Raw genomic sequence first — 9,075 nt, 5'->3', positions numbered from 1 at the left:
GCTGGAGTGCAGTGGCGCGATCTCGGCTCACCGCAACCTCCACCTCCTGGGTTCACGCCATTCTCCTGCCTCAGCCTCCCGAGTAGCTGGGACCACAGGCGCCTGCCAACACGCCCGGCTAATTTTTTGTATTTTTTAGTAGAGACGGGGTTTCACCGTGTTAGCCAGGATGGTCTCGATCTCCTGACCTCGTGATCCGCCCACCTCGGCCTCCCAAAGTGCTGGGATTACAGGCTTGAGCCACCGCGCCCGGCCTAACAGAAATTTTAAAGTCAAACATTTTGAAGTTTCAAAATCATTATACCCTCTGAATTCAGTTTTTTGTTTTTTTTTTTCCAAGACGAAGTCTTGATCTGTCACCCAGGCTGGAGTGCAGTGGTGTTATCTTGGCTCACTGCAACCTCTGCCTCCCGAGTTCCAGCGATTCTCCTGCCTCAGCCTCCTGAGTATCTGGGATTACAGGCATGGACCACCATGCCCAACTTTTTTTTTTTTTTGAGACGTTGTCTCACTCTGTCACCCAGGCTGGAGTGCAGTGGTGCCATCTAGGCTCATTGCAAGCTCCGCCTCCTGGGTGCACGCCATTCTCCTGCCTCAGCCTCCCAAGCAGCTGGGACCACAGGCACCTGCCACCACATGCAGCTAATTTTTTGTATTTTTTTTTTTTTTTTTTTTTTTTTGAGACGGAGTCTCGCTTTCGCCCAGGCTGGAGTGCAGTGGCGCGATCTCAGCTCACTGCAAGCTCCGCCTCCCGGGTTCACGCCATTCTCCTGCCTCAGCCTCCCAAGTAGCTGGGACTACAGGGGCCTGCCACCGCGCCCAGCTAATTTTTTGTATTTTTAGTAGAGACGGGGTTTCACCGTGGTCTCGATCTCCTGACCTCGTGATCCACCCACCTCGGCCTCCCAAAGTGCTGGGATTACAGGCGTGAGCCACCGCGCCCGGCCTGTATTTTTAGTAGAGATGGGGTTTCACCATGTTAGCCAGGATGGTTTCAATCTCCTGACCTCGTGATCCACCCGCCTTGGCCTCCCAAAATGCTGGGATTAGAGGCGTGAGCTACTGTGCCTGGCCTAAATTCAATCTTAAAGTGTTTGAGCTTTGGTCTGAAAATGCATTTTTGGAGAAAAATAAAGTAAAATAAAAAATAAAAAACTAAAGTGTTTGGGCTATACTTTGAATTCTTTGTTGTGTGTACTAATTTTATAGTAAACTAACAGCTTAAATCAAGCTTTTCTGAAAAGGGCCAGATGGTAAATATTTTAGGCTTTGAAAGCATTGCAGACCCTGTTGAAAATACTCAACTCTGCCAGTACAGGGCAAAAGCAGTCACGGACAATATGTAAACAAATGGGCAAGACGGTTTTCTAAAAAATTTCATTTTTATGGACATTGAAATGTGAATTTCACATAATTTTCACATGTCACAAAATATTATTCTTGTTTTGATATTTTTCAATTACGTATTACAAAACATAAAAGTCATTCTTGGCTGACAGGCCATATAAAAACAGACAGCAGGTGAGGCATAGTAACTCACGCCTGTAATTCCAATGACTCAAGAGGCCAAGGCAGGAGCATCACTTGAGCCCAGGAGTTCGACACTAGCTTGAGCAACATGGCAAGACCCCGTCTCTATAAAAAACAAAAATTAGGCATAGTGGCGAACACCTGTAGTCCCAGCTACTTGGGAGCCTGAGGCAGGATTGCTTGAGCCCAGGAGTTTCAGGCTACAGTGAGCCATGATTGTACCACTGCACTCCAGCCTAGGAAACAGAGTGCAATCCCATCTCAAGAAAAAAAAATAGTACAGTACAGTAATTCTAGTGTGTGTGTGTGTATATATATATATATATTTTTTTTTTTTTAAGACAGAGTCTTGCTCTGTCTCCCAAGCTGCAGTGCAATGGTGTGATCTCAGCTCACTGCAACCTCTGTTTCCCAGGTTCAAGTGATTCTCCCTGCTCAGCCTCCAGAGTAGCTGTGATTACAGGTGCCCACCACCATGGCCCGCTTATTTTTGTATTTTTAGTAGAGACAGGGTTTTGCCATGTTGGCCAGGCTGGTCTCAAACTCATGACCTCAAGTGATCCGCCCATCTCGTCCTCCCAAAGTGCTAAGATTACAGGCGTGAGCCACCGCACCTGGCCAATTCTAGTATATTCTTATCAAATGACCCTTGATATGGTTCATTTGAAATAAATAACATTAGAAGCTCCAGTCAAGCAAAAGACAAAGTAGAAGGCATCACTATTTTGTTCACATATCTACCCATCAAACATTTCCTGAATGACTGAGCCAGCCTTCAGAGCTAACAGTGAAGTGAAGAAATCCCAGATCCGGGGTCCTGGAATCCAAGAGCCCCATAGAGGAGACATGAACACATTCCACTGCAAACTAAAATGTCTCGGTGAAGGTGAAACTTACATGGGAATTGGCTATCCAGGAACATTCTGCCCAGGTTGCAAATGGGGTTGGAGAAGTCTTGACAGAAGAGGACTCTTGAAGTTAGTAACAACCATGAGATTTACTGACTGTTCAAAAGATTCCAGTCATTGCTGAATAATATCCCCTTAAATTTGCCATTAAAAGCATCAGTAGGATTTGAACAGGCAGAGGAGGCAGGGAGGAAACACAGCCTGCAAAGGCACAAACATGCAAATGTGCCTGGCATGCCTGGGGAGCATCAGGTAGTCCACAGCAGGAAAGCTAGAACTGAGAGGAGCCCTGAATCCCAGGCGAAAGCTTCTAGATTTAATCTAGGGGACCACATGCAGGCATTCAAGGTTTTCAAGCCAGCGATGAAAGGAACAAGATCTATGCTTTATTTTTATTTTATTTATTTATTATTTTGTGACAGGGTCTCATTTTGTCACCCAGGCTGGAGTGCTGTGGTGCAATCTCAGCTCACTGTGGCCTCAACCGCCTGTGCTAAAGAGATCCTCCCAACACAGCCCCTCAAGTAGCTGGGACTACATCCATGCACCACCATGCCCAGGTAAGCTTTTTGTATTTTTCAGAGATGAGGTTTCACCAGGTTGGCCAGGATGGTCTTGAACTCCTGTGCTCAAGCGATCTGCCCACCTCGGCCTCCTAAAGTGCTGAGATTACAGGTATGAGCCGCTAAGCGCAGAAGCAAGATCTACGTTTTAGAAAGGTAATTCTGGAGCTGGGAGGAGATTTTGTAAAATCCAGAGAGCCAGAGGCAGGGGAAGAGTTAGGAGGCTGATGACATCATGTGGGTGACAGAAGGCAAGGGTGTAGGCAGTGGGAATGGAGAGAAGTGAATTGGTTCTTTAGATATTCTGGAGAAAGTGAAGAAACTTTCTGTCCAGTGATCTTTATGTTCTTCCCCGCTGCCTTTTGTTTTTAGAGACAGGTTCTCTAAAAAAGCCTGCCGTGCCAGTCTGGGGTGCACTGGTGCAATCCTAGCTCAAGATGGGGTCTCACTGTGTTGCTTGCTCAGGCTTAGTCTTTATGTTCTTTGTAAAAGAATAGATTCAGCTGTCTGCAGAGCAAGAATATTTGGGGGTGGTAAGGAGCAGAGGGAGTGGACAGTCTGGAACAGCCCCTGAGGTAAACATGACAGAGATACGAGTGAAGGAACAGAGAGGCTCAGGCATAGCACCAATGGCCCAACTAAGGCTGGAGCTCAGAAACTAGCTTGTGCAGCCAGTTCGCACGGCTGAGTAATTTGGTCAGCAGTGCTGGAAAGCCTAGACATGCAGGCATAGAAAACCTGTGCCTGGGTTGATTTCGGATGGAGAACTGGCCAAACAGCCACCACAGAAGGTTAAAAGGAGAGGGATGGCTATCTGGCCCTTTGTCCTTCCTGCTGGCTGGCATGAGAATATGATAGCAGGAGGTGACACGGCCAAGACAGACCACAAGGTAAGAGTGGAAATGAAAAGTCACAGCAGAGCAACATGCTAGAAAGAGTCGGAGTCCCTGATACCACAGAGTCACATCACACAGTGTCCCAGACCACATACCTGGGCTTTTATGTGCAAGAGAAAGAAACTTCTAGCTTGTTTCAGTCACTGTTTTGTTAGGTTTTCTACTGCTTGAAGCCCAAACAACTCTAACTAATAAAAGCTGAACTGAGTAGAAAAGAAGTAAAACCAGAGAGGGGATGGTAAAGAGAAGACCAGAGACCAGAGGGCTGACCCTTACCCTGTCAGTCCAGAAGCAGGTTTACAGGGAGTGGGGTAGAAGGGAGGAAGGCTGTAATCAAAAGGGGAATTTCAGCATTCTAGATTTCAGAAGTAGAACAGTTCCCAAGAAAAAATGGTTAAATTCTTTGGGTTTATTGTTTGTTTTTGAGTAAGGGTCTTGCTCTGTTACCCAGGCTGGAGTGCAGTGGCATGATCACGTCTGACTACAGCCTCAACCACCTGGATTCATGTGATCCTCCCACCTCAGCCTCCTGAGTAGGTAGAACTACAGGTGCCTGTCATCATGCCCAGATAATTTTTAAATTTCTGCAGATACAGGGTCTCATTATGTTGCTCAGGCTGGTCTTGAACTCCTGGGCTCAAACGACCCTTCCACCTCGGCCTCCCAAAGTGCTGAGATTACAGGCTTCAGCCACTGCACCCTGCCTTGGTGGTTAAATTCTAATCACAGTATTCATGGCAGCTCATCATTGATTGAGAATTTAGGATGCACTGAGCAATCACTGCGCTAAGCAAGTGCTTCCCACAGATAACTCTCTGCCAAATCCCAAGGAGGAAGGCACTACCATTAGCTCACTTAATGATGAGGAAAGTAAGATTTGGAGAAGCTGAACCATGTGCCGAAGACACTCAGCCCCCTAGTGGTGCCTGGAATTCGAGCCAGAGCATGGCCTGCTGGGACACACTGCTGCCCAAGTGTTCCCCTCTGCCTTCCCGATCACCCTCCATTCTCCCGCCGCCACCCTAGTCCCCCAAAGTGAAACAGAATCAATAGCTCACCTGCAGCGACTCTCCCTGGAGAAGGAATGAGAACTCCACCCATGTCGAAAATCACCGCTTTGTAGGTGCTGCCTCCAAGGTGCGTCCATCGGTGGGACCCCTGGTGCCTGCGCTGGGTGTGTTTCAGGAAGGCTGTCCTCCACACCCACTGGAGACAGGGGGACTGGAAACAGCTCCTTACACACATGGTGAGGCCGAGGCTATGTGGGAAGAAGGCACAGGGCGTGACTTGCCTGCACTGCCTCCCACCCAGGCCTCCATCCTGGAGCTCAGAGGGGCCAGCCAGACATCTCTAACCCATCTCCAACAGGCACTTCGAATCACACCCACAACTGACCTCAGTGTCTCCTCCCTCCCTGGCTACTTAGTCAAGGGCTCCATCGCCCACTCGGCTGCCCAAGCTAGAAAGCTGGGACTCGCCTCTGACTTTCCGCAATTTCTACCTCACCTCGCCCTATCTAGTTCCATGCTGTCAAGTCTTTCTCCTGAAAATCTCATCTACCTCTTTGCATTCTCACTGCCACCATCTTGCCCATGGATCTTAACTGGCACCCTTGCCTCTTCTCAGACCTCTCTCCAATTCTTTCTTCACCCTCCAGTCAGAGTATTCTTTGAAAATTGTAAATCTGGGCCAGACGTGGTGGCTCATGCCTGTAATCCCACCACTTTGGGAGGCCAAGGCGGGTGGATCACCTGAAGTTGGGAGTTCGAGACCAGCCTGACCAACATGGAGAAACCCCATCTCTACTAAAAATACAAAATTAGCTGGGCGTGGTGGCACATGCCTGTAATCCCAGCTACTCGGGAGGCTGAGGCAGGAGAATCGCTTGAACCCAAGAGGTGGAGGTTGCAGTGAGCCAAGATCGTGCCATTGCACTCCAGCCTGGGCAACAAGAGCAAAACTCCATCTCAAAAAACAAACAACACCTTCAACGGCTCCCCATTGCCCTTAAAATAAACTCTCAATTCCTAAACTTGGCTTAAAAGATCTACTCCCATCAGGCGCGGTGGCACGCGCCTGTAATCTCAACACTTAGGGAGGCTGAGATGGGCAGAACACCTGAGGTCAGGAGTTGGAGACCAGCCTGGCCAACATGGCGAAACCCCATCTCTACTCAAAAACACAAAAATAAGCTGGGCATGATGTTGGGTGCCTGTAATCCAGCTACTTGGGAGGCTGAGGTAGGAGAATTGCTTGAACCTGGGAGGCAGAGGTTGCAGTGAGCCAAGATTGTGCCACTGCATTCCAGCCTGGGTGACAAAGTCAGAGTCTGTCTCAAAAAAAAAAAAAAAAAAAATCTCATTCCTTTCTACAGCAACTCCTCATTTTTTCACCTCAACCTGGGATGATCTGGACATACACATCTACATGCAGTTTCCTCAAACGGATGTTCTCCTCCTCTGCAATGCTCTGTTCTACCTGTTGCCTGGCTAATTCCAAACAGTCCTTTGGGTTGTAGTTTACCAGTCACTGTCTTCATGAAGCCTCTTGGGGATACCAGAAAAGACTCATTAGGAGTCTCTCCTGTGCTCCTAAGATGTCCTGTACTTGCCTCCTCCTAGCACTTACGATGACACCCTCACACCACAAAACACCATCATTTCCACTTACAGATCACTGCAGCAGCCTGGTAACTGTTCCTCAAAGTTACTTTCAAAAGGTTCAGAAAAAAAAAAAAGACACACACAACACACACAACACACATACATGCACACGTATACAGATGCATACCTATATACACTCGTGTATAGAGAAAACCAAACATGGCCAGACATTAATAGTGAGTCTAGATGAAAGGTATAACGGGAGATCATTGTATAACTCCTTTCGACTTTTCTATAAGCTTGAAATAAAAAGATGCAGAAAAAAACAAAATAATGAAGGCAAATTCTATTTTCTTCATGAAAATCTTTAAGCTTTTTATGTGATTTCTACAGTTAAAAAGCTTACTAAAAATCAGGAGAGTGCAAAACAGATTGGTAAGACAGCATCTGAGTTTACAGGAGTCACTTCAGTGAGGACAAAAGGACTCCAAAACTATATAGTTTGAGCATCCCAAATCCAAATATCTGACATCTGAAATGCTCCAAAATCAGAAACTCTTTTTTTTTTTTTTTTTTTTGAGAGAGAGAGAGAGTCTCACTCTGTTGCCCAGGCTGGAGTGTAGTGGCACGAATTTGGCTCACTGCTACCTCTGCCTCCCGGGTTCAAGTGATTCTCCTGCCTCAGCCTCCCAAGTAGCAGGTACTACAGGTGGGCACCACCATACCTGGCTAATTTTTGTATTTTTAGTAGAGATGGGGTTTCGCCACGTTGGTCAGGTTGGTATCAAACTCCTGACCTCAGGTGATTCACCTACCTCGGCCTCCCAAAGTGCTGGAATTACAGGCATGAGTCACTGCACCCGTCTAGGACTCAAAAAACTGTTCAGGTTGAGCATCCCTAATCTGAATATCCGATACCCGAAATGATCCAAAATCCAAAACTTTTTGAGCCCCCACATGATGCCACAGTGAAAAATTCCACACGTAAGTACTTAACACAAACTTTGTTTCATGCACAAAATTATTTAAAATATTGTATAAAATTACCATCAGGCTATGTGTATAAGATATATATGAAACATAAGTGAATTTCATGTTTAGCCTTGGGTCCCAACCCCAAGATATCTCATTATATATACGCAGATATACCAAAATCCAAAATCTGAACTACTTCTAGTTCCAAACATTTGGGATAAGGGATATTCAACCTCTATAAGCACCTAGAGAAAGGACTCTTAAGTGGTAAATCTTGAATATAATGTGTTTCTCATGTATAGTCAGCCCTCTGTATTTGTGAGTTCCACATCTGCAGATTCGGCCAACTACAGTAGAAAATATTCGAAGTAAGGCCGGGTGCAGTGGCTCATGCCTGTAATCCCAGCACTTTGGGAGGCTGAGGTGGGCAGATCATGAGGTCAGGAGATTGAGACCATCCTGGCTAACACGGTGAAACCGTCTCTACTAAAAATACAAAAAATGAGCCGAGCGTGGTGGAGGGCGCCTGTAGTCCCAGCTACTCGGGAGGCTGAGGCAGGAGAATGGTGTGAACCCGGGAGGCGGAGCTTGCAGTGAGCCGAGATGGTGCAACAGAGCAAGACTCCGTCTCAAAAAAAAAAAAAAGAAAATATTTGAAGTAAAACAAAACAAAACAAACACACAGAGTAAGGGCACAGTGACTGACGCCTGTAATCCCAGAACTTTGGGATGCCAATGTAGGCGGATCACCTGAGGTCGAGAGTTTGAGACCAACCTGGTCAACATTGTGAAACCCCGTCTCTACTAAAAATACAGAAAAAAAATTAGCCAGGTGTGGTGGCGCACGCCTGTAATCCCAGATACTCGGGAGGCTGGGACACGAGAACCACTTGAACTGGGGAAGTGGGAGGTTGCAGTGAACCAAGGTTGTACCACTGCACTCCACATTCCAGCCGGGGTTATAGAGCGAGACTCCATCTCAAAAACAAACAAACAAAAACCAATAAAAATAACAACACAACAATAAAAAATGCAAACAAAAAATACAGGTTAACAACTATTTATTTACACAGTACTTACACTGTTTTAGGTATACATACATATATGCATGTATATATATTTATCTATTTTGATATGGATATGATTTGATACATATAATATACATTAAATATATATATATTTTGATATGGAGTCTCCCTCTGTCACCAGGCTGGAGTGCGGTGGCATGATCGGAGCTCACTGCAACCTCCACCTCCTGGGTTGAAGTGATTCTCCTGTCTCAGCCTCCCAAGTAGCTGGGATTACAGATACGTGCCACCACGCCTGGCTAATTTTTGTATTTTTAGTGGAGACAGGATTTCACCGTGTTGGCCAGAATGGTCTCAATCTCTTGACCTCATGATCCACCCACTTCGGCCTCCCTAAGTGCTGGGATTACAGGTGTGAGCCATCGTGCTCAGCCAGGGGATTACTTAACTCATATCCTGCTTGCCCTGAGAATACTGCGCTGGCAGCGAGCTGCACTGTTTTTGCTTTTTTGTTTTTGTTTTGAGACAGAGTCTTGCTCTGTTGCCCAGGCTGGAGTGCAATGGTGTGATCT

At 46.5% G+C, this 9,075-nt stretch overlaps 1 protein-coding gene across 1 annotated transcript in view; it reads right to left on the bottom strand.

The window, feature by feature from the left end:
* The window catches only part of ACAD10 (acyl-CoA dehydrogenase family member 10), an 84,525-nt gene that overhangs the window by 70,882 nt on the left and 4,568 nt on the right, over positions 1 to 9,075 (bottom strand). The window contains 2 exon segments of the mRNA XM_030821787.1: positions 2,317 to 2,347; positions 4,898 to 5,155. Coding sequence (XP_030677647.1) covers positions 2,317 to 2,347; positions 4,898 to 5,142 — 276 coding nt within the window. The 5' untranslated portion in view covers positions 5,143 to 5,155.

The sequence above is a fragment of the Nomascus leucogenys genome, chromosome 10, assembly GCF_006542625.1.
Source record: "Nomascus leucogenys isolate Asia chromosome 10, Asia_NLE_v1, whole genome shotgun sequence".
NCBI classification, from domain to species: domain Eukaryota; kingdom Metazoa; phylum Chordata; class Mammalia; order Primates; family Hylobatidae; genus Nomascus; species Nomascus leucogenys.
The sequence above is the reverse complement of the archived record's forward strand: the minus strand, read 5'-3'. Positions and strand labels throughout refer to the sequence as shown.